The following is a 26,949-nucleotide window of genomic DNA, read 5'->3' as shown; positions in this document are numbered from 1 at the left end:
GCACTAAAGATTATAACTATTATAACTAACACTTTTTTTCCTTTTGAAAAGAGGCCCGATTAATAAATTCCCTCCAAAAATGACCTTCTCTGGTCCTCCATTATTCTCAGTGATTTCATCTTGGTGCAGGGAATCAAACTGTGTGTATTACATGAGTCATACAGATCAGGTGACATCATATTTGTCACTCCCTGAGAGTATGTGATTTGTGGGTGTGAGGAAGAACGCATTAGATATGAATGCATGATCAGTGTTGTTGTCCCTGAGTAGTGAACTCCAGACTCTTCCCAAATTGTCCCTCATAAGCACCACAGTAGCTCATCTTCTTTTCTTTCCGCTTAATCTTCCTTTTCCATTTTTTTTTATTGCAGAATTTAATTCGACATAAAAATCAGTTTTTTTCTGTGCAAATTTTTTTCTTGTACAATTCCGTCTTTGCACAATATTTTTCTATCTGTATTGGCTTTATCTCAGCTGTCAGTTCCTCCTATATTCTCCACTCTTATCTCTGTTGCTCATATGTTGTCGGTGATTAAATGTTGTGCGCCCGGACATGCAAATGCACATCAGACAGACGGGTCTCAGCAGGCAGAAAGGCTGATGGTCAATGGCAGCAGTGTCAGTGATCAATAAAGACAAATGGAAAAGAGCGTAGCTTGTAAGCAGAGAGAGAGTTTGAAGGTACAGACACAAAATAATGTTGTCGATTAACAATATATCAAACTATTTATGTGGCTTTAGTTTAATGCATTTCAAAGTGCTTTACAGGCTGATAAGAGGACAGTTCACCTTGAAGCATCAAAATGATGTACAGTTTAAGAAGCAGAATTTTATTTTAACATTTTCTGTTTTATGATTATAGTGTTATTTGTCTGCTAGTGTATTTTAAGTTTAACTTTAATTCCAGTTCAACCGTGACTATTTTACATTTCCAATCATGTTTTTCATGGCTGGAGTGATGGAGTTTCTCTTAAAAGCTGGTGCCAAATGGTTGCTAAGTTATAATATCCAGGTTTATTTTGAGTCTGTCTTATTTTAATCGTGTGTTGATGAGTATCCATGTTGATGTGAGTGTTTGTGCTGGCAGAGGTTTAATATTGACAAGTAATTTAAAATAAATCAAATTAGAGAGACTAAGTAACCTCAAATGCTTAATATTGCATTTGCTGAGATTGCGTGTGTCTGTGTGCATTGTTATAAACCAAACAAACCATAATTTAGAGTGATGACATAGATTTTAATAAAGCTGCTGTGTTTGTAATAACATCCACTGCCAGAGGAGTAGCTTTGGTGAGTTATTGAAAGACTCGGGTATGTTAGAATATTTTAAAGAGCAGGAGAGGACATGAGGCGTTTCGAACTGTCACTTACATATAAACAAAAAATTTGACTAAATAATTCTTTTGTGCTGCCGTGTTGTGATTGATGTTTTTGTTGCACGTTGCCCTGCAGCTTCTCATCCATAGTTACACCATCGCTTCTGTGTCTCCGTGTGACCATTTGTTGTAACCCCCCCAGGCCTTGTTTTGGATTGTCCCATTTTTTATTCCCCCCCCAGTAAACCACTACAAAGTAAGGTTGATGATCAATCGGGGCCTTTCAGGCAGAGTTTCTCTGCATCTCTTTGATGCGGCTTGTTGCTCTCAGACAGCCATGAACACATGTGTCTGGAGAGAGAGAGAGAGAGAGAGAGAGAGAGAGCAGGGGTCAATCAAGAGGAGCCACTGGAGGAGGAGGAGGAGGAGGAAGGTAATAAATGCCGAGAGATTTACTGATGCTCCGGCTGTAAAACTGGTTGACCTTGACATTGTGAGTGACGCCTGTTAGCACATGCAACATACGACATGCACACACACCACTCAGATGTACGTGTTGAAGCACATGCTTGTAATTAACTGTATGTTGGTCGAGTTTCCATAAATACAGATGAAGACTCGGCATCTTGAATGAAAGGACTCGGCTCCCCAGTAATCTGTCTGCGTTTTCACCCACAGTACCTCAGGACCTGTTGATGATCTGTCCAGACAACACCCAGAACAGACACACACACACACACACACACACACACACACACACACACACACACACACACACACACACACACACACACACACACACATTCAGTGTGTCAGTAAGAGGAGAAGGAGACACCAAGGAGAAAAGGGGGAGAGACAGAGAGTTGTGGTCAGATGAGTAAGCAGAGTTCTGCTCTTGACTCGCAGGGAACAAAATCTATCCCACAATTCACTGCTGAGGGTCACTCTCTCCCCAGTGTTGTCATGGTAATGATAATTTAATAGCCCAGATTTCTAAAGTGTATTTCAATTTGTGTGTGTGCCTGTGTTCCTCTGTAGACCTGTGCATGAGCTGTCCTTTGGGTCAATGGCTTTTAACCAAGCAATCACTGAAAATAGTGAACCCCCTTCCCCCCTCTCCCCCCCTCGCCCTCCACCGGGATTTCTCTGTGCAAATTTGTAGCTGTTGCTTTTGGTCCATTGACTTCTGCAGACCTACATCAAAATATGCTCAGAGCGTTTTGTCAGGTGGAGTTTAGTGCACACAGAATTTAGCAAACCGTTTTTTTTTTGTTTTTTTTTTAAATTTATATATATAAAATCAGTGTAATTGATAATGTTAAAAAAATATAACACTAGAACTGGAAATAATGTTTTTTTTTTCCAATTGATTAATTTATTGACTGATAAATTGTGGAAATATCCATCTTCTTATAGTCCAGACATCTTCAAATGTCTTGTTTTGACTGACTAACAGTCCAAAACTTTAATGTGGCATTTACGTTGTAAAAAACTTTTAATTGTTTACTGAAACTGCCCCCAATTAATTCTATATTGACTGACAAATTGATTAATTGACTAATTCATTTCAGCTCTACTTAACACTACAAATTGTCTTGATGCGATTAAACCCCATTCATTAGGTTTAAATAACTAATTCTTAAAATTTCCTCAACTCATATATGCTTCCAGAGTTTAGAATATTTTGTTAAATCTCATGAGTGGTATATTGACCATCTATTTAATATTTTCTGATACAGGCAGAATATGACTTCTTTTCTCAAATGTTGGCAAATGCTGTCGGTGTCCTTCAGAGCAGGGCTTCATTAAACTTTAAAAGAAACACTTCTGAGAAAACAATGGAGATAATTTGAGAGTCCATTATGATCTGTAAGCACTGCTGAAGGCCACCTAATCAAACTGAGAGAGCTGTGACCTGTTCTGTGTCAATAAACTGGTTGTGGCCCATGAATGCATCACCACAAAACAACAAATCATCTCTTGAGGCAGTTAAGAATAAATAGGATATAATTCTGTATTGGCACGTTATTATTTTTTCTTTGTTTTCTTTATTAAAATATTTGCACATTCGGAGCACAGCTTTTAATGTGTTTTTATAGGCAATAACTTTTAAAAACCAGACACACAATCGCCGCAGTTGTCATCTCCATAGTTCTTATCATACATACTGTCTAGCGGAAACAATTCCCTTTCTGTTTGTGGAGCATTTTCCGGACTAATGTTTATATACCAGCCCTGTGGCCTCCTTTGTGTCTAGACGATGTTTTTTACAGCTTACGGTGAGCCTGAGTGTGTGAAGTTCATGGTCCGTTCTGCACACAGGTGCAAGTCACAGGTTCACCTCACATTTCCTTTTCCCTTAAAGGCCAATTCATGCCGAAGATTGTGAGGCTCAGGTCTAATTTCCTGGGTGGTTTTGTCTCAGGCGCTACATGTGTGCATGTACCCCTGTGCACATGTGGGGCCCTTTTGTTGCGTCTACCGTTTGAACTGTCTCCCTGATTAAGATGGAGGGCACAGCCAAATAATACTCCCATGCATGCATACTGGAGACCCCCCCTCCCCCTTACCTCCAGGGCTCCAGAGGGAGCAGGCTGAGCTTCACAGTACTTTACCCCAGAGAGGCCTCAGCCTGCTGGGCTGCTGATGGCTGCACCTGGCCCCTGCAGCCTGGTCCTCTGAAAAGAAGAATAAAAGCACACACAGTCCACATCATGTGAACCAGCTGTCTATCTCTTTCTACTTCAGTCTGTCAAACTGTTGTCTTTGGGGACATGATGTGTTATCCTTTGTGATTTCGGAGTGTTTTCCCTCACTGTTCTGGTCCTGTGTGTGTGTGTGTGTGTGTGTGTGTGTGTGTGTGTGTGTGTGTGTGTGGTGAGATATCATTTTTCACCCTGTGGGTGACTGACTGACCCTGTAACCGAGCCTCCTATGCAAAAAGGGGAAGGCTTTTTATGGAAAGATCATACAGAAATATTAACTCGCCCTCTTTCTCTTGGTTTGGCTTTGGAAAAATGTTAGAGTGAACACCCATGACAAATTTTGCCACTTTGCTGATTGAGATATCACTAAGTATAGTATGAATTCCTCTTTGCAAATCAACCTTATTTTTCCTGAATTTTTTTTTTCAAGTGGATCTTACTTTCTTGTTTATTTTCCCTTTGCATGGATTCACCTCTTTTTGCAAGGGATTATTACTCTGCGTTACTACTGCTGGACAATCTGGTTCGTTTCAGGATCAACACCTGTAATTGGGTCAAGACAAAAGCTCTTTCATCAGCTCTCAGTCACCAACCAAAGCAACTTCTTTTTATCCTTTGGTTGATTGTTTAAGACCAGGAGAACTGTGTCTTTTTGTGATTGGAGGAAACAGATCCAGATGTTGGTCGAGGTTCGCTCTCATCTGTATGTGAGCCTGTGCTTTGTACTGGAGGACGCTGTGTCTGCACCGCCCCCTCGGTGTGCACGGTGTGCATCGTCGAGCTCGTTCTGCCCCCGGACTGGAGCTCTCTCAGCCCGATACTCACAGCCGCCCCCCCCGCCCCCCCCCCCCACACACACACACGCATGCATACACACATCCACACACTCACACACATACACCCCGAAACGAGGCAGACCTGGAAAACCGGGGCGCTTCAATTAACGCTTCTCCGACGGATCCCTGGCGAGGACATTTTTACATTTTTCATCACAGCCTCCTCGGATGTTTCTCATGTGTTCTCCGTTGCGCATCGAGCCCGGACGCTGCTGAGGTGTGTTTGGGCAATTGGGCCATTTCGGAGATGAAAATAAACGCTCGTTGAATGGGAAACGCCAACACAGAGGCACCGCTACCTTCCCCTCATATTGACAAACACTCTCACCCTCTCATTGGTGAGATTTGCGCACCCGAGACCGGAGCCGGTGTTTGCGCTCTGCCGGGCCGGGCGCGCGTCGTCTGGGAGGAGTAGGCAGGATGGAGGCTTTTTTTGCAGAGGTAAGCCATTAAGAATATGTGTCACTGTTATCGAGCTAAACATTAGTGACAGATTATGCGTTCGCGGCGTGTTAAAGCCTGGATTTACAGCGATGCATGGCTGTACTGCAAGATGCTTTTACGGGTTTTCATTTGGAATCACATCGGTTTTGGTTATGGCAGGTGTTGCTTTGCATCCGTCGACTAGAACCAATACTCGCCTGAAATAGGCCTGATCTCATTGCATGTCCACCTATCGATAAAAAATAAATAAACACCCCGTTTATTTCATTATCACTGCAGAGCGTCAGGGCCCGGCAGGCGGCTTGGTGAATTAATTCAGAGCACAGCCGCAGAAAAATTGTCCAAACGCGAGCTGACATGGGCTTTTGCGTCCATAAGGCTGTCCCTCGGATTAAAGCCAATCTGTTAAGGGAGGGTAGACCATGCTGGGCTTTAGCAACAGCCCTTCCCACACCGTGCTGCTGTGAAGAGACCAGTGCTTATTTACTGCACTGTGAATGGGATGGAGACGGGATCTGTGGGTGGGTATGGGCCGGTACAGGGTGCAGGAGGAGGAGGGTGGCTAACTATGAGTGTAAGGAGGAGGAGGAGCAGGAGGAGGGATGTGTGTGTGTGTGTGTGTGTGTGTGTGTGTGTACGTGTGTAGCTGGAATAGGTGAGCCAGGAGGGAGATGAATTAACACTTGGTATATAATTGAATATTAGGTAAATCAGTGGTTATTAATTCACCACTGCTGGGTGAAACTCATCTGGCCTGTTAGGCTTTCTCCGCCAGCAGTAATACGACAATATCAATTTCATATTTCTCCAATCAGATCCAACATGGTGAGCCTTGTCGGCACTCACCCCCCATTTTTCTATATTTTCTTTCCCCTTTTGGAAATACAAGCCTTACCACTCCCTCCCTCCCTTCTTCATTTGTGTTTTGTTCCAGACACCCCATTCAGTGGCGCGCACACACACACACACACACACACACACACACACACACACACACACACACACACACACACACACACACACACACACACTCCTGAAACGCTGTCTTGTCCACTGACTTTGATGCCAGTATCCATCCCCTCCAAGCTACTTATCCTCCCCCATCTTAAGTTAATCTGATATGGGTTTAAATGCCTCTCACATCGGGGGTGATGTCATGCCATTTATTAGTGTGTGTGTGTGTGTGTGTGTGTGTGTGTGTGTGTGTGTGTGTGGGGGGGGGGGGGGGGGGGGGGGGTTGGTACCAGGCCCATGGAGATAGCTGCTGTCCATGCAAGGCTCTTCTTTTTCTAGCTGTTTTTGGGGCATTCAGTATAAACATGAATGTGTGTAAAACAAATATATGATGTAACCATTCTACATTTTCTGTCAGTCTGTAATTCGATATTGATCAGATCATTGATTCACAGACCAATAAGCAGCCCTGCAGCCCCACACAGCACAGACTCTGAGAGCCAGTGTGAGATCTGAAAATGGAGTGACTTATTGAGCCATAATGTACAGGCCTGCATTCAGGCATAAGCTGCATATTTGATACCCAGACACATGCCTTCATGCTGCTGAGTAATCTATCCTCTCGGGAGGTATCGTACCAGCATCCATTTAGTTTCATTCCTCCGCTGCCTTCATCACTTCATCCCTCAATCCCTCAATCTTACATCCCTTCATTCCTCCATTTGTCGCTCTACCCCCTAAAACCAGAGAGAGCGAACAGCTGACCTCTCTCTCCGGCTCTCCCTCAACTCAGGCAGAAAACGTGATAGCTGGCCAGCCAGCCAAGCATGAAATGTCAGGTGGCATTAGACTACTGTATAATCCCCGCATATTCAAACTGGGTTGGTTAGTACTGGAATATGGTAGTTGTTGTGACATTATGTCCTGTACATACAAACAAAAATCAATCCTTTTTGGTGTTATGGTGGCCGAAAAGCAAAGTCAGAGGATGCTACTGGGGATACACAAGAAGTGACAGCAAGAAGCCTTAGGGGACATTCAAGATATTGCAGGAAATCGTGTGAATGTGATCCTTGAAAACATTTTCCTGAACTGTCTCACACCGAGTATTGTTACACTCAAATATGGCAAAGATGCATTATTATTCCGTGTGATCTGTAGATTAATTTCAGGTTAAAAGTAATTACATTTGAAGTAAAACAATGAACATGAAGCCATACATTTTGGTACCAACATGATCTGCACCTGGATTTTTGAGGCTTATTTTAGATGAATGGGAGTCTACGGAGGCTTTTTGGAGCCAACCTCGAGTGGCACTTGGTGTTATTGCAGCTTAAAGCACTCATCAGCCTCATTTTTCAGGCCCGGAAGCGACGTCCACTTTTATATACAGTCTGTAGTTCTTACACACTGTTAGCTTACTTTTAAACAAGTGACACACTAAATGGGGTTACGCCATTAAAACGTAGTAACTAAGCCTGTAAAACTCCAGTAAACTTGACTACAAATGCATTTCAAAAACAGGATTTTGTTTACGCAAAGTAGGTGAAGAATAATAGTTTTGAGAAGAAATATTCTTGCAGTTTAGTAGGAAATATCTGATTATTCTCACAAGCATACAGTTGCTGACAATATTAGGGTAAAATGTGTAAATAACATATGTTTTGTAATATGATACTTTGTTGTGCTATTTTTCAGTTCAGTTAGCTACACAACAGTTACACCTGGCAGTTATTTTGTGCCATTTAAGACCAGAAAAAACCCTTTATGATGTCGAGTTTTTCAGGTGGGATTCCTTTTGATTTATTTCATAAACGTTTCTGTCTATCTTTAAAAAAAAAAAAAAAAAAAAAAGCAGCAGTCATGCTGGAAACCACCTTCCTGACTTTGTGTGCAGATGACAGCGGTGTAGTATCACGTACAGGTAATGTCTCTCCCACGTAGGGGCTCTGCCTCGAGACACTCTGAGCTCTCGACACCTGCGATGGATGACATTTGGTCTTCGGGCTGATATTCTATGTTTGTGTCGCTGCGTGTGTGATAGGTGTGGACTGGACTGCACAGCAGCCACAAACTGACAACCAGGAGGCAGACAGGTGTGAATGTGGAAAGAACAGCTTTAGTATCATACCTGCCTCTTTATATCCAGTCCAATATTCAAGCTGTCCTTTCCTCTTTTTCTGTCTCGCACAGTAGCAAGCAATAAATCTTTATTTACTGCTCTGCAATTTGTTGAGTGGGTAGTTATGGAGCATTGAAAGCTTTATCGCACTGAGGGTTGAGGTTGTTCATGCTAAGAACTTCCACCGTAGTAAAATATTAATCATCTGGGTGCATTTTGTACGGTCGTTTGCATACGTAAGCTGTGAAACATTCATGCAAACACACTGACAAATATAAAAGCTGCTTCTACAATTTTCAGCTCGAACAACATCTTCTTCAACGTGTTTTCTAATTGCAGCAAAACTTCAATCTTTTTTTTTTTTTTTTTTTTTTTTTTTGCAATGGATTCTGATGTAAAAAGCCCAGGGTTAAATTTAGCCGAGCCCGTGTCCATACATTGTGGTCCAAATTATGCAGGATTTGATATGAAGTGCATACTGCAGGAAGCTGGCTCAGTGGAGGGAAGGGAACAGTCACTGGAGATGTGTGACCTATATTCAGCAGCTCCAAACACATTTGTTCTGCTCAGGAGCTGCATCAGCTTTGCCTCTCTCTCTCTCTCTCTCTCTCTCTCTCTCTCTCTCTCTCTCTCTCTCTCTCTCTCTCTCTCTTTTCAGTTCCCTCGGATGGTCTCTCTCCCTGCGGCCACTCTGGGTGCTTCTCCATCTCACTCAACCAACCACTTTCAGAGTTGCCCTGTCGGTCTCCCGCCCCCTTTCTCCTCTCTTTCTTCCAGTCTTCCTTCTCTTCTCGTCGTAGCCTCCTGGTTGTTCTGTATGTGTAGGTGTGACACTTCAGCTCCGCCTCCGTCAAGTGCCATTACATCTATTTTACAGTGTGTGACTCAAACAACATCTCCCAGAATCCTACTCTTTTAAAAAAAAAAAAAGCCTGCGATGAAATTGGGCTATCAGACAGAAAATTATGTCACTAAATTGTTACAATTTGTGCGATAACAACAAATTCACCAATGTGTATTTTTTTTTGTAATCTGCATCATTTTTGATGATGTGATTTGTCTTTCCTGACATATAGCTTATATTTCTTATCTTTCTTAGAACTAGACCGTGTCCTATTTGACTAATGTTTTGGATTGCAACCAACAGTTATTACATTATGAAAGACTCTGATAAAATGTTGTTTTCTCCAATGTTAGAAAGAGTGTAAAATGTTGATTACAGTTTCATAAAGCTTAAAATGACCTCTTTTAAATGTCTTATTTTGTCTACCCAAAGTCTCACACCAAACTTTATTCAGTTTATAATATAAAACACAAAAATGCTAAAACTTAAATATTTCCATAATCATTAATCATATCTTAATCAATCTTAGCTCTAGCTAAGTTAAAGGTATTCTCAGGTTAATTATATGGAAATCAGAGAGTTATTAATTGAAAATTGCAATACTAGTAAACATGGATTGGTAAGAGATTTATAATGTAATACATTTTCATTGCCATGAATTGGCAGGTTATTTGTTTTTCAGACAACCTCTCAAAATATATGTATGGTTTGAACTGAAGTGAAAAATATCCACAATAAATAATTGTATATAGAAAAAAATGTAGACAAACAAAAACCAAAATAAAAATGATCCTCTATATCTGAACACCATCTCCCAGCATCCACCAATGCTTGGAGGAGAAATGCTGTTTCCATGGCGCCCCGTTTCCACACTGTTGCCGTGGAGTCTCGTTGCCAGGGTTTCGTTGGGGGTGGGGCTATACGATTGTAGTTTAATCCAAGATGAGAGAGAATGTGATAATTAGCAGAATGCTCAAAGAGGATTTGTACTGTACAAACACACATTTGCATACACACACACACACACACACACACACACACACACACACACACACACACACACACACACACATGCACAAAATACCATTAACAGCTGCTTCTATTTGCTGCCTTTATCCCGGTTTGTAATTTAGCAGTCGACTCTGATCTGGCTTACTTTGGATAAATCACTCGTGTGTTTGTTTTGGAATTCAGCGCAGGTTAAAAGGTTATCAGTCAAACAGGGAGCACGATGCACTTATGCTTTTAAAACACGTGGCTCTTCTGTTGCTGCAGTACAGTAACTGTGTGAGAGAGCTTTGACCTGATGGCTTCTCTCTGTGTGTGGGTTTGTGGGCCAAATTAGTCACATGTTCTCATGAGAATAGGATGAAGAAGACATTTTGTCCGTTTGAAAAAGCTTTGACGAGGAGCCAGTTGGTTAGTCATATATTTACAGGTGATAAAGTGTAAGCTGACCATGAAATATTATGTGGGAATGTTTGATTTAAGCGTTAGTGTCGCTACGGGCAAACTTTGTATGAGTCGGGACAGAAACAAGACATCTGTGTAATCACAAAAACAACTCCGGAGAAGCAACCTGCTGCTAGAATGGAGAGCTGAGGCTTCAAATGGAGCTGCAATAATGTTTGCCGTTGAGATGTTGAAAATGCACTGTGGAAGAAGCAGAGGCACTTTCCTTATATATATAGATTTTTTTTATTTTTTTTTATTTTTTTACATTGGATGAATATAGACATTTCACCTTTTCACCTTAAGGGTTTTACTTCAAAACCAAAGAAGCTTTTCTGTATGTTGATATGTATCCAAGTCTAACTGGTACACACAAGATTTTTCTATTTCAACTTTTCATAACAATGTAATGTGACTGTGAGACTGCGTACCCTTTAAAACAACAATAACCATAGCAAAACAAAACAACGCATGACGCCAGTGCAATGTTCCACAAAATCATCGTGAGCCATCTTATAAAGCCATGGATTAAAAGATAATTATATACTTGAGGATAAAATATATCATCATATATTTACTTGTGACTTTGAGCATGTTTCTATTTGCCCCAGATGTTGTTTTTATACCTGCAGTGAATTTCAGCTGTAATCTCTTTCAATGACAGATGTGACTTATATACAGGCAGGTGACACCCCCCTCCCCCACCACCACACACACACACACACACACACACACACACACACACACACACACACACACACACACACACGTATACACAACCCTGCTCACATAAACACATGTTGTTGCTCTCCTTCCAGCTGCCATAATCTGCTGAAAGCCTCGCTGTCCAGATTGTATTATCACCTTTAATGGAATATTACTGACACAGTTTAGGTCTCTGACTCCGGCCTGGCTGCTTTAGACGGGATGGATCAGACGGCTTTATCGCTGTCATGTTAAGGAAAAAGAAAAGTCCCTTCAATTTACAAAGATTTACTTCGTATATGACACCCTTTATGAAAGGCAATGCTCCTACCAACTGTCACAAAAGGGGAAAGTTTGACATGAGTGAGTGTGTCGTTCAAATGGACTTTTCTGGTGAACGCATTAAGCACGACTCCCCTTATAGGTACCATATGACAATGGATTCAAAACCCATCCTTCCACTTGTGAGTGACAAAGAGGATACTGTCCGTTTCCCTCTCGCCTGATTAACTCACATAAGCACTTCCAACCACTCTCCTTCCAGACACCCATCTATAGAAGCTGTGCAGGTGGAGCACAATTTGATCTTTATTCTGTTTTGAGGTGTCAGAAGTGCCCAAACACAGAGAGTGCATGTGAGATAGAAGACAGAAAGGCAGCTGGGTGTGTCTCAGGTAGATATAACTCTGGAGACAAACATAGGTTCTAGAGACAGACACATTCAAAATCATCTCTCGACGCACCTTTGACCTTTAGTCTCCGGAGATCATCTGGTGTTGCCTCTCCTCCACACTGGGATTTAGAGTATTCTTCCATCAGCTGCTGACTGATCAGGTGCTTCTCTCATCATTTATTAATTTGTGTGTCCTTTCTGTCATTGTGTGTCTTCTTCAACCTCCTCTACTTTTAACCTTTGGTACCCTGTTTTCACACTGAGTATTTCTGAGTATCACGTTCATTGTCCCTGTTTCCCCCTGTTTCTCTGTCCTTCCTGTCTCCTCTCCTCTGCTTTCCTGTCAGTCCGTGACAGGCAGGTTGTCACAGATGCCGTCCTTTTTCTTCTTACTCCTTTCTGTCCCTGTCAGTTATTTATGACCACTTCCTCTTATTCCCGTCTACTTATATTTTTTTTCCTGCAGCTTCATGTGTAGTGTTAATTTTAGGCACTCTGTCCACCACTTTAGACCAGACTGAACTCAACATCTGCAAGATTGGGACAAAATATTGTGGATTTATTTAGGTGCCCCCTTGGGATGGACTAAAGCATGTTGATAAATATTTTGTATAATTTGTCTCAATACTTCTTTTGGTTTATTAATATTGTTAGTTTAAAACCAATAACAAGCAAAAGCAGCGTTAAACAAGCTTTATTAAGAACGTGCAGGAGGTTGTGCTGGAGAGGGCCCATTGTGAAAGATACTGGTTAATTTAGTGTTCTTCTATTTTTCTTTACCATAATTTCTCTTTTCTCTTACCATCTTAATGGCTGCAAACATCTATTCCCTTTTTAAGTCTACGTAAATATCAGAGATAATATTAACCGTTGTCATTCTATCTTCATGAGTGACTGTTGACATGCGTAAGAACTGCTTGTGTCTGTTACTGAGAATTTGCATACTGATACTCAGTTGAGTGACTGCTGAGCGTGCAGTTGCCTCCATAGTGCCTCTGTGCCTGCAAACATGGGTCGTGTATTTGCGTTGAGATTGATGGGGCGTGAGGGTTTCTCAGAGGGAGGGGGTCCTTCATCAGAGACTCTTCAAGGCAGTGCCACATTGAAATGGCAAAGACGTCCATGTAATCTCCTGAGCAGAAACAAGGCCTTTATCGCACGCACGCAAGCACGCAGCTGCTCGGGTGTCTGGGTCGACCGCTCAGGGGATGCCCTCTTTTGTGTGTTCAGTAATGAAAGATTATGAGATGGTCAAGGTTTTCTTAATAGTTCTTTCATTTTGCTTCTTGGGATAATCAACCCTTGTTTTTTCGTCTTAAAAACAGAAAAGAGTTAACAGCAATGTATTGTAGAACCATGTTCTTTCGTCCAAATTATTTTGTATTAATACAGGTGGTTTTCTGTCAACAAATACTGCTTCATTGTGGTTGTCTTCTAAGGTTGTTGTTTTTTTTTTTTAGCTTCTGTCCTTTTAGGTTTATTTTAAAGCTTGTGCAATATTAAATTCAGATTGTGAAGACTGAAATGTGAAATTTTAATCTGGTGATGTGGTTGTGATTGATCCCTCATATGGTTTAAATGATTTTGACAAAAATTTGAGAGCTGACTGGTAGCATGCTTTGGATTTCATGTCAGAAAATCCAACTCAGAGGACAAAGTGAATTTGCTGTCAGCATTAGATTGTAGTTGATAATCATGCACTAACAATCTGGAGATTTCACAAACAGAACAGGCCTATGTGAGGCATTATTCTGGAACAGTATGGCCTGTTTCTGGCCTCGAATGTGTGTGAAACAAGTGCATTGACAAGTGGTGCCTTCATCCAATCAGTTGTGAAAAAGATTGATGTGTGGTAGAGTGAGAGAAACGATCGGTCATCATCAAAATGTAAAGCTTAGCTGTAAACACATACTTGTAATCGAGCTATTGAATTTGTAGCACCAGCTAATTATTCTAACCTGCACAAAGAACCTCATCAGATAGCGCTCATTGGGCGACATGTTTTGGTACTCTTTCAGTTCCTGTTGGTTCGAGAGCAGATTGTGAGACTTGAGGTCAGGGGTCATGTTTGAGGCTAAAGGGACAATTGAGGTGGATTGAGGTTTAATGGAGCTTGACGAAAAGATGATGGACGGAGCTGGAGGCCTGAGTTTGGTCTGGTTTGGATTTCACAGAGCAGTGAAACAATGGACAACAGAGAAGCAGCGAGTAAAGCATGGTGCTTTAGCTATAGATTTTAGTGCACGAAAAGGGTTGGACTTTGTTGTCATGCGTGGCCATTCCTGTCTGTCCAGAGCAGTAATTGATGGGGGGAGGGGAGGAGGACTCAAAGAGGAGGAGGAGAGGATGAGTATGAGGGTGTTGGTAGGTGTAGGTTGTAAGGCTGGCAGGTCATTTATAACCCTCCATCTCCTCTTTGCTGCGATTGCCCCCGAGATCGCACATCGATATGGGACTAGAGACCAATTTACTTAAATGGGAGACACATTGAGAGCGAGACAGACAGAAAGCAGAACCGTGCATTATGATGTGGTTCACTGTGAACATTAAGAGTTGTGAAGAAGCTGTGCTTACGTCTGAACCGTGCTTCACGGCTGATGCTAAGGGAGCAGTGATCGAGGTTTAAACAGGGTCAGAGGTCAAATTATCAGTTAAAACAGGATTTGATTAAGTACTGGTGAACTGTGGGCACACAGCCTGAGGCCGGGGAGGTCATCAGGTCATTATAATGGCTCAGTGTGTTGGAATCTGACGGGCAGACGAGCCGTAATTCGAGTCGAGACAGGCTGACTGAGTGAGGAGAGGTTGTAGAGGAGCGATGAGGGGTCTATATATAGAGTTACCGAGGGCAGAACAACAGAGAGAAAGGACACTCGCACAGACTAATGCAAAGGATGAGCTATACTTGAGTGTTAAAGTCTGCATACAAACGGACTGAGACATTTCCCCCCCCTGAGCCTTACCGGGAGCTACCAGTTTGTGTTTATATATAGTATGCTATGAGTGGGTGGGAGATTTCTGCCTGGTTAAACTCGTGGCCTGGGGCATGACCAGTTCTTCTCTTATCACCAGCGTGTATGTGTGTAGGATTGAGTGTAAGAAAGAGACAGAGAAAGCCCAAAAACATGGAGAGAAGAGAGTAGAATAAAAGCGATGAAGGTTGTCAGGGAATGCTTCAGGGGTGTGTGGGACCATCTGTTGCTGAAACAATTCATTTCCACTCCTCCTCTGCTGCTCACTTCATTCAGATGATCACATCTGGTGCCCCATGGAGTCTTTTTTAGCACCAGAACACTTAGGCTTTAAATTGGGGCATTTATGTCAGGAAACTTTGCTCCCATAAAAACAACATTCATATATTATTGACAAGGCCATTACATCGCCACTTGCAATTTAAAAATCAAATCCAAACACACACTGATACAAACCTGAAAGGAAGTGCAGTTGACTGCACAAGACTTTACTATAAACAAAAATAAATATTAAAGGAATAAAAACTGGAAATTATCATTATCAGTGATCAATTGTTTAGACTGTTGCATGTCAGAAAAAGTGCCCGCTTTCCACACAATTAATTTATAATGATATATAACAAAGAAAAGCAGAAGATACTCACTATTTAGAAGATGTTATCTTTCTGTCTGTTTATATTGACTCACACTGTATGTAAATGTGCACTTAAGCAATATTATTTCACATTCGGGAAACATTTTATTTTAACTTCCTCTATTCAGCGTTTATTCAAAAAAAGGTAAATGGTTTATGACGCGCTATAATTTAGTTGTGCTCAGCTATAAACACATTTTTAAGTATTTGTCGACATTAACAAATCCTCTCCTCCCTAAACATATTTTATATTAATACAACACCAGTCATCACTTTAATGCTCACGGGAGGCGTTACAGTTGATAACAAATACATGTAACAATGTTAGCCATTTATTAGATTTGTGTGCACTGCTTTTAAAGGCTAAACAAGGGAACTTGTGTGGTACCTATATATATATAAGGTATTACCTATGTTTGATATCCTTACAGGGAAATGTGTGTATCATATTTAGGAATAGTTTATTATCCCTTTTAGATACCAGCCCTGTTGGTTTTGACCCAAACTCTGGATTTCAAATCATCTGTGAGTGAGTGAGCAAACATTAATGGCATTACCAGCATTAAATCTATTCAATATTGCCATTTTTCTTTGATTTTATTTCCATTGGGATGCCCCTTTTTCGTCATCCTCTGTAGAGACAATTCTTTGGTGAATTCACCAACGATTCAGTGCAGCACACTAAACCGTACAAGAGGGCATGTGGTGCATTTCTCTCCCACTTCAGTCGCTGCATTGACTCTTGTTTCCTCGTCTGTTCCCTCTCCTCCGTTACGCTGTGCCCCTTTTTAGGGGTTTCAGGTCGGAGGTCAGTGACTGCGTGAAAGAGGGCTTTGTCTTTGTGGAAAGGTCTGAAGGAGCAACTTCCTCTGACCCTGAGTGAAACACACACACACACACACACACACACACACACACACACACACACACACACACACACACACACACACACACCAGCTTCAAGCGCTGTTGCTTCACCTTTGCAGAAAAAACAGATGTTCCAGTCTTTACAGTCTCCTATTTAAAACATCTGTGACATCTGTTTGCATACATACTCATCATATGGACAGACTTTTATACAGTATGTAGCAACACATTACATCATTTAGGTTGTTAACAACACTTTGACAGTTTTCTTTTTCCTTTACGTCAACTGCTGATTTCTTATATGGTGATTAGTCACCTGTCTGGACATTGAAACTCACCACAGAAGCGTATCTACCATTTTCTGTAGTTAAATGGCTACTGAGAAAGTGTTATCAAACAGAATGATTGTATATGAGTGGTAAAATGATTATTATAGGTCCAAAAGAGCAAGAAGTTTCTACTGTATTTTACATTTTTCACAGTTATTTAATTTTGGCTCTCTTCACTTGTTGTTTTCTTTTTGAAGGTGATACAAAGAATTTAGAAATAGTCCAAGTGTCCAATAAACAAACAATCTAAATCTACTGAGACGTCCAAACTATCTTCTTTTCTCGCCTGAAGACCTCCACTCTGTTCGTCCAGAGGGTTCATTACTTTACATAAGCAAATATAACGACTGGTTTCAGTGTGTAACCTCAGTATTTGTGTGTGTTTGTGTGATCCAGGGGACCCGTGTTTGGGTCAGAGAGAAGGAGCAGCTGGTTCCCGCCACCGTCAACTCCTGTGGAGATGGAACGCTCGTGGTCACAACTGACTATGGAGAGGTAAGAGATGTATATAAAACATACAAACACAAACACACACACACACACACACACACACACACACACACACACACACACACACACACACACACACACACACACACTGCTCATGTCTCTCTTTTCTGATCTCATTTGTCTTTTAACACAATACTGAGTACAATCAGGACAAGCAAAGCGTGTATACACGACCAGATATTATATCGTTCACAGCTGACACCATCGTACACAAGCTCTCACACATACATTATGTGCTCAGAAACAACTTGCGACAAGGAATTATATGATAGAATGGATTATTGATTGTGATTTAGAAATAAAATATTATTTGTTGTGAATGGATCGAGGATATTTTTCCGGATAAAGGTACTTTGGTGCAGTAGCATGAGTTGATTTTTAAAGACAGTGCCCTCACTCTGTCCTCTGTTTTTTTTTGTTTTTTTGTTTTTTTTTTAAGTTAGAAATGATGATTAATTAACATTTTCAGGAGGTATTGCTGATTAAATGTCATGCCTCTCAAGTTCATATAGTATTTTGAAAAAGAAGAAGGTATGCGGCTTGCTGTTGAAGCTGGAAGGACAAACCTGGTTGATGTGAAGGACTGATATTTTTTAGGAAGAGGCGGTGGTGTGATGGAACAAGCTGGAACAAAGGTCCCCCACATGGGGATACTTCTGCTGGTCAGTGCCTTTAAACTCCTAGAGGTCACCTGGTTGTCTGAATCAAAACAGTATAAATACATTTTAAGAGAGCGTAAAACAATCAATACTTTTCTTACGTGAGGAGAACTGTTTATTTAAGTCCTCTGAATGGAATACAAATTGCAAACACTGTATGGACTAAAACACATTTAATTAATTCAAACCAGACCTGAGAATTAAACTGTCAGCATTACTGCGGAGTGAAAGCTACAGCGGTTGCATGCAGCGTGTCAGCTGCACTGTGCATTCGTATTCACGGAAAGGTCAGAGTGAGGGTGAAGCAGCTGTGCAGGTTCATCCTCTCCTGCGTTGATCGATACAAACTCCTTGTCAGGATGCTCCACTTTCCTGCCCCGGTTCCTTCCTCGTCCTCTTCCTCATACATATTTAAAAAAAAAAATCATCTCTGACACATATTCAGCCTTCAGAGGAGAGCTAGAATAGATAGAAAGCATTATGGGAGCCTAAATGTACTTCCTCGGTGCGGGATGTCAGATGTAAGAACAAGGTTGCCTGTAGTTGTTCTAAATAGCAAAACCTGGCAGCATCGCTGACCCCGACCTTAACACCAGTTAGACTCCCTGCCAAAATAATGGAATTGAATGCTTAAATCTCATTATATGTGTGTGTGTGTGTGTGTGTGTGTGTGTGTGTGTGTGTGCGCGCGCTCTTCTAATCTCTATCAGAGCAAGGGCATGCACACGTCGCCCTCTGGATTTAATGTTTTTTGATGGCTGATGTGTTTTGTGTACACTCACACACACACCCGTGCGCTCTAGTTGGCAGCGTTTAAAGATGGAGCTAATAATAGACTTGGTTCTTTTGCCCGATTTCAAGAGTCTCAATCCTCCCTTTATACCCCCAAAGAACATCTACATTCTCCTTCATAGATGTGCAGCACAATGAATTCCTGTTTTTGTGGCTTTTCCGACATGAACTGCCCAAATGCCGCTCTAAAAGCTTCCCTTTTTTGTTGCAGCTGCTTCGGTATTGTTGTTTGGGGACGCGACAGGGTCAGACAGGCATTTCCCAAAATAGAGGATTGGTTATAGGAGCATGCATTCTCTTTGCTCTGGATTATGAATGTCCTTAACTTCCCCAACCCCCATTCATCTCTCCCCGCCTCCCTCTGTCTCTCCCTCCCTGCTAGCTGTTGGTGTTTAAGTGTTGCCTCTGCAGGAGGTAGTGAATATTTGATAGAGAATCAGCAGGACAGGAGGACTATACCCTGTTACTACAGGATCTGACCCACGCGTATGGTCCCAGGCTCCCCATCCGTCCCTGCTGTTCAACCCCACGTTCTCCTGGTCATAAATTAATGTTTGATTACAATCACACAGATCCCAGTGAATCCTGGAAGCATTTTTCTATCTGAAAGAATGAATATTTAACAGCACTTGGTTGTTTTTGGTTCTTTGGTTTACTTTTCTTGTCTTTCTTTCTCATACTCTCTTTCCTCCTCTGTCTCTTCGGTTCTGTAATCTACTGACACTGACCCAGTTCACCACATTACCCATCCTGGGTTACGAACTGCAAAACTACAAGCTTTCATGTCAGATCAGTCGCACTCACAATTACCAGAAGTACATGCAAACCCTTTACAACACAATCATTTTTGTGCTGCTTCTTCACCAGTGAGTTTACTTGAAAGTGGCAATATTGGAGCTTGTTGCTCACCTGTGCCACATCATGCAAAGAGGCATTCATTTTGAGTGGCAGGCTCATGATTTACTTTCTTACCTAGTACTATTCTGTCCGCTCATGCAAGTCATACACGGTTTCATTCTGGCAACCGTATACTTTAGTTCAGCTTATTCCAAACATTAGCCCTTTTCCTGCATTAATAAAGAAGCCTGCTGGTGACACCACTCATTTTACAACAAAATACAAAACCAACATACCCTCAAAAACTCAACATCTACTGTTATTCATTTAGAAGTTTGATTCCGTATCTTTTTAGTTTTTTTTTTGATGTGACAGAACAAGTTTTACAGCAATCACAACAAAATGTATTTTCTAATGGAAACAGTACATTGAATGTCCCGTTCCAAATAGTGAATCAAAGCATTTCCATGTGAGTGAAATGCAAAAAGGAGGATCATGGTGTTGTTTTAATCTGATGTCAGGACTTCTCAGATTGTTGCCTTGAGGTTGCGTCTTCAGCCTGTCAAGTCTTAAAGCAGACGCGTCCAAGTCTAGTCAGTACCACTAATTTATATGACTCAACTCTAATCCTAGTCTGAGGTCTTGAGCTCTGATGACAACTTTCATGAACCAGACATCCTCAGTGTATAAAAAGATGGAGATAGGAGATAGCAGGCATTGATGTCAACCATTGGTTTGCATTTGAGCTGAATCGAAGCCAAGAAATTTGCTGTCTTTTCTGGTTTGAGCCAGCGGGTTGAAGCAGGGGAGTGACACTTGATTGGAGAATATAGCTAACAAGTACAGCATCATCTCTATGTTATCTAACAGGCAAAGTGCTTGTACACATTATATGTGATGCTTAAATTGCATGTGAATGGGTCACCACCTAAAGCTCAATACCATAACCGAGAGTTGGAGGGTGAATTTTCTGGTGAATCCTGAGCTAAACCATGGATCTCTATGGATTGATAAAACACAATGCACACATGTCTCATCCATGATTCAAGGTTTTACCTTTCCCTTTTAAGTCAGTATAGTTTAAGGTATAGAGAATATGACTGGATTAAATCAGATTAGATGAAAGTTTAATGAACCTGTGGTGAAACTGGGTCAGCAAAGAACTGGATAGCAGATAAAGACACAATAAATAGATCGCATTGTAGACAGTACAGTGAAGCCTTTCCCAGTATTTTCTCATGTTACAGTGGGACAGTTCTCTGTGATGACAATCCACCTGGTTTGGTTGCCGTGGATATGGACACAGGGTTTGTATCAGGCTCCTCTATACATCTGCTTTAAACCTAAACATTTCCCCCACTTGCACAGTGAACACCCACACACACAACCACAAAAGTGGACACACACAGGTTAAGCCTGTGATGAGTTACGGACTACGTTTTGTGTGACCTGGATTTCACTAACTAGCGTGAAAGCTGCAGTGAGAGCTCACGCGAGCCCAGAACACGCTTCAGGGATGCATTACTCCTTGTGCGCTCCTTGTGCACACACAAAACGACTAAGCACTCAGAAACACGCGCACACAACAGAGCAGATTAACCACCTTCTGACAAATGGGCCTGATGAAAAGTGCAGAAGTGACTTGTTTGGTTTGATTCGGCACACAAACAAGCTGATGTTGTTGTGTGATCTCCTGACCCACATTCTTGCTCACAGTTTCACATTTCTAACCCTCTGAGGACCCCGTAGGTACATACTTGCTTAGCATCATATAGGATAACTTAACTTTTACACTATCACACACACACATCTCCCTCCAGCCTTACGCTCTTGCATTTTGTCCATCTCACCTTCCCTGTCTCACTAAAGTATCTGTGAGGAAAGAAGGCAGTGACCCTCCTTGGGGTGGGATGAGCGCCACATCTTAAAAGATGATGACATATTAAATGTGTTATTCACATGGAAACACAGTTAATTCTTGTTGCTAACGTTGTTTTCTTAATCCAATTTATCAAGCTTGGTGGTAGGAAACACGTTCGTTGCTAATTTTGGCTCGGTGGAAGTTGACACTGTTTGTTGGTTGGTCTGTCTCTTTGGTCCAGATAAAATTCTTTTACAAGTATTGGGTGCAATTTAGCACACAAGCTTGCTCTAAGGAGGTGAGCCTGTGACTATGCTAAATTGCAAATATGCTGACCATGGTAAACATTAATATCAGAACGTTAGCCTTAGCACTTCACAGAGCTGCCGGCTTGTTAAGGCTTTTTCATTGTTGTGAAGTTGTGTAAATTAACGCACAATACAGCATGTTAAAAAGATTTATTACAGGGAAACTTCATACTTTTCTCATTGCTGATAGATTACTGAGGAAGAAAGATTCTGATTTAGGTTCCCAAAAGCGTTTCATTTGTAAAATAATGTTTTTGGCACTGTTACTATTTCAATTTATAACTATACAATTAGAATTTACAAATTATACCTTCAAACTACATACAGAGATTTTTGGCAACATTGCTTTTTGCATTTGAGATGTGTTTAACCTCTCATGTCTTGTGCATAAGTAGATCAATGAGTTCTGCAGTCTGGAGAGCCTATAGATGTTCCCAAAAAGCCATTTTCTCCCTTCATTCACTGCAACATAATTAGTTTTTAGTTAAAGAGACTTTGCGAAACACTGCTGGCTGCAGCTGCTCCATTTGCAAAGTACTTTGATGTGAAGGATCAGATTACACCAAAGACCTCCTCAGTGTTCCCCAATCCTACAATCCTAATCGGACACATTGAGGTCTGACGGATCAGATCCAAGGTCAGAGAGACGAGCTGCAGGTGCGTACAGTACTGTGTGATACTTTCTCTTGTACTGGTGAATAGATGTCTGCAGAATATATAGGTCACTGTGCCCTCAGCTCTCTTCTCTCCCTCTCTCTTTCTCTCCATCTTTATCTCTCTCGCCTCCTCGCGTTCTGGCTGCAGCTAATATGTGAAGTCAGATGAAGAGGCTTGTCTCCCCTGGCTCTCCTCCTGAATCATGCAAAGCAGCTTCAGACATCAGAGAGCTTTACAGAAAGACTGTACGCACTCGATGTGTGTGTGGAAGTGTGTTCACATGAGCGAAGCAGGTTAAGAATGCAGCAATTTTGCTTGAAAACAGAAGCAGTGGAAAATAATGAAAGGGAAGAAATGGATTGTGTGTCTGCGAGAGTGAATATTGTCAACAAATCCCAAAAGACCAAATCATACTAACGAGTAATGCCATATATCTCCTTCCTCTTCCTCCATCATCGTCCAACAAGAATAACAGCATGTCTACACAGGAGGCGCTTCAGCCATGTTTTTCTATCATCTGTCTCACGCCTGTCGAACAGAACAGTTACGCTTCTATTCAAATCAGTTATCAGCTGTTTATTGTCAACAGGATAATCTGGAGGCTGATTTAAATGTCATTGATTTATTAACCAATGTCCTGATAGACCCTTTATCCAAATAAACATGGACACTGTTGTTTTATTTTAAGTCAGTCCTGTTATACATACGAACTATTGCACCAACCGTAGACCGTATATAAAAATGGATGTAGTATTTGGGTGCAATAAGAGAAGCCAATGTGGAGGTACCTTTAAAGTGCAATAGCACTGAGGGCCACTAGAGGCTGGCATAACAAAAAAAAAACTGGCTCCATCAGACTCCCATTTAGCTAAATTTTTCTTATAAAAAGTCTAACTTTTTTTTTTTTTTTATCTCATTATTAGTGTCATTCGCTAAATACACTCATTCTTGACAGTGGTGGTGGTCCTTCTAAAAAGTAATTCGATCATAAATTAGATATTAGGCCTCAAAGGGAGGTATACTAGGGGACATGTCTGGTTTTGATTGACATGCCTCAGGTGCAATCAGGTTGCCAGTATAGGTGGGCGAGCGAGGTGTCTTCGAGTTCCCAGTCAGCTCCTCCCTACCTCATCCAAATATGGACACTTCTGGCTCCAAAGAACCAAGATAGTGACGTCCAAAATGACAAACTTGAGGCTTAAAATGGCGGTTGACAAACCAATGGATGACATCACGGTTGGTCACCACTTGGTACCAGTGTGTATCAATCCACAGCTTGAAATAGTCTGCAACAAATGCAAAAAGACATTGTAGTGAAGACAGAAAGCATTCAGAAATGGTGTAGTATCACTGTTGTCCATTTTTGTGATTTATTGTCAATAAGCAAAACACAGATCAATGGCACCCTTTAGTTTTGTCTGCCACACTTCCTGTTTTAGTGAGAAACGTCCAACTGAAGACACGTCAGAGTCGGTTAACCACGCTCTACTTCTACATTACTCTCATTCTGCATCTCTGTTTCTTTCTCATTAATTCAGTATCTTTCTTCTGTTCCTCTCTCCAATCATGAATTATCGAATAAGGAGTAGCCCATTTTAGACTCTCTGGGTAGTCAAACTTATTGCGTACAGTACAGTTTGAATTTGCTGGTTTTTTTTTTTTTTTTTTTTTGTGCGTTAATGTGCAGCAAGAAGCCGCGCACAGAATGTGTGTTAAAACCCACCAGAAGGCAATGGAAGAAGACAAAACCCCTTTTTCTTCCACTTCAGCTGCATTTTATTTCGGTCACTGACATACTTTCCCACTCTCCTCTCTCTGAATCAGTTGTGTATGGGTTGTCCTGAGTAGTTTTCCACGAAACATCTCTGCTTCATCTGCTGTGCAAGGCCTTTTTTATTTGAAAACAGCTTTGGCATTAGAAGTAATTGTAAGACTCGGATAGGAATCCCACGCATTTATTTGTTTTAAGCCTTAAGTTAACCATTATTGGAGACCAACCTTTTTAAAAGGTGAACTCCACAGAATTCACACATCAAATTGAGTTTACTGGTCTTGAAGAGGACCTTTTTAAAGCCTGAGAAACATAATCCTCGTAGTGTCATCAAGGTTATTTTAACAGAAATATGGAGTTTTAAAGATGCAGATTTCTTAAAGGAACTGTTGAGTTGCTTTATGTGAAATGTAGAGCCAGAGTTATACTGTGATCATACCAGGGGTGTAAAGTCAGGATAACACAGCACTTCTTTTTAATCTGTGTGAAAGTTTAGGGAATTATGGAAATTTCTCAATTGCTAAATTACCCCTTAATATGGACATAAGCAAAATAATATATATAAATTTCATAGTTGCAGTACAGATTGTGGAAGGAAGCTTGCCCAAATCAAAAACTGTAGTAGATTAGGTGCATGGTCTCACTATTATATAGTGTAATAGCATAATATAGTTTTTCATTTTTCTATTGAAAAACTTCATTTTACTCTATGATATGGACAAATGTTAAATTATTACATTTCAGCCTCAAGCCCGTTTAGTGTAAACAATAGAATCAGTGAATAACTCCAGTGTCAGTCAAAAGTGTTCATCCCATTCCAGTAACATACTGTACATTTACAGAAAAGATTCAGAAAGTGTAATTGGTCTTAATAAGATCTTAATATCACATCATGAAAGCTTAAATATCAAAGCAGTCATAGAGCAGTGAATGCATCAGCATGTTGCAGTTTCAATATACTTCTACATAATCCTGTCTGTTGGAACAATACAGTGAAAGGGCTCTCAATTGTAAATATGAATAGAAATGACATCAAAACTGAATTGTTAGATTGAGATAATTTCAGAGTAGCAAAATATAGAAAGCACTTAAATGATAAGATACATAAAACATTTGATGCATTTTGTTTGAAGATATCTAACCTACTAAAACCAGCTGGTCGTCCCTGTTGGCTCCAGTTATTAACATAAGATAATTGAATGACACAAGTGGAGGCTGCGAGGTTGGACAACCAAACACAGAGCTCCATTTCTGCTGTCCTTGTGTCCTTCTTCCACTCCGCTTGTGCTGCTCTGAAGTGTTTGTGTGTGTGTGCGTCTGCAGTGCCTTCTCTTCTGTTCCACTATAATTTACCCCGGGTTTCAAAGGCACGCTTGACTTTCTGATTGAAATGGCTCTCAGTAAGGCTTCAATTACAGGCAGGGGTCTCAAATTGAGCCATTTAGGCATTAAGTGAGTCTGTGTGAGTGATACAGAGACAGAGCAGAAAGGAACAAAAAAAAAAAACCAAGCGAAAGGAAGATACTAGAAACAATATCGTGGACATGAACCAGCAATAAAGAGAAAAAAAGGAGGCCGTGGGAGGTTGAAATGTGGGAAATGCAGTGCGGGGCAGGCAGAAGAGAGAGCAGTAAATTAATGAAGAGTGGGATGATGTGAGAGAGGCGGACATCGGGAGAACAGAGAGAGGAGCGAAGTGAATGACGGGGGAGGGATGAAAGAGGGGTGAGATACAAAGAGAAAGAGAGATGAGAGAGATGGAGGAGTGATGAAGGGCATGCAGAATTCAAGAAGAAAATCAGACAGAGAGCAACGGCAACAGAGAGTGATTTAATGGGGTGAGAAAGTAAAGGAAAAGGGTGGAGAGAAAAGCTTTATCTAACACTAATGGAATTGGATATATATTGGAGAGACTTCCCTTCTCTTCTCACAGAAAAATTTATGGACCCCAGTCCAGCTGTGATACAATCAATATGAAAGTGTTTGTGCATGTAAATAGCTGCCCAAGCCAAGACTAACTGACATGTCACTGCATCTCATCACTCAGACAAACATGTGTCTAATGCACATCAGACACTGACAAGATCACACACACACACACACACACACACACACACACACACACACACACACACACACACACACACACACACACACACACACACGTACACACAGATGTAAAACTTGCCACCTCAGCATCAAAGGGTGAGAGTAGGAGGACGTAGCATTAATTGAATAAATAAAAAACAGATATGGATCAGCAAACATTCATTTACAGTTGTGTGTTTAGCCGCCTGAGCACATTTCACCCCCCCGAGGTCCAGTATGTTCGACTAATGTGATCACTGTGTTTTTGGACTCTGGCACAGAACTCAAACATGCGGCAACGACGCGACTGCACCATTTAACAAACATTTTCTTTTACTACTCGGATTGTACAGTTTTTAATTAATTCAAGAATGCTTGGGTTATTAACAGGTCTGTTTCTTACGTTATTGATGAACGTGAATCGAAGTCGATTAGTAAAGCAGCAAATTCCTCCTTCAACGTCAGCTGCCTTCGTAAAACTCTTTTTATATGTGCAACGCGATTAACTGAAATTCACTGCGTCGCATAATGTATAAATCTATAAGGCATATGAGTGGCCCATTTGTTACTGCACCTAAAATTCCACAAAAACTATACAGTCAATACAGTGAAC

General features: G+C 41.2%; 1 protein-coding gene across 2 annotated transcripts in view; it reads left to right on the top strand.

The window, feature by feature from the left end:
• The first annotated feature begins 4,875 nt into the window (after positions 1 to 4,875).
• The window catches only part of myo10l1 (myosin X, like 1), a 48,146-nt gene continuing 26,072 nt past the window's right edge, over positions 4,876 to 26,949 (top strand). For both annotated transcript variants that reach the window (XM_069152560.1, XM_069152559.1), the window contains exons 1-2: positions 4,876 to 5,298; positions 17,250 to 17,348. In XM_069152560.1, the coding sequence (XP_069008661.1) occupies positions 5,278 to 5,298; positions 17,250 to 17,348 (120 nt within the window). In that variant the 5' untranslated portion in view covers positions 4,876 to 5,277. The remainder of the gene's footprint in view (positions 5,299 to 17,249; positions 17,349 to 26,949) is intronic.

The sequence above is a fragment of the Embiotoca jacksoni genome, unplaced genomic scaffold (assembly GCF_022577435.1).
Source record: "Embiotoca jacksoni isolate LCO1_2020_lvr unplaced genomic scaffold, fEmbJac1.0.p SCAF_18, whole genome shotgun sequence".
NCBI lineage: Eukaryota > Metazoa > Chordata > Actinopteri > Embiotocidae > Embiotoca > Embiotoca jacksoni.
The sequence above is the reverse complement of the archived record's forward strand: the minus strand, read 5'-3'. Positions and strand labels throughout refer to the sequence as shown.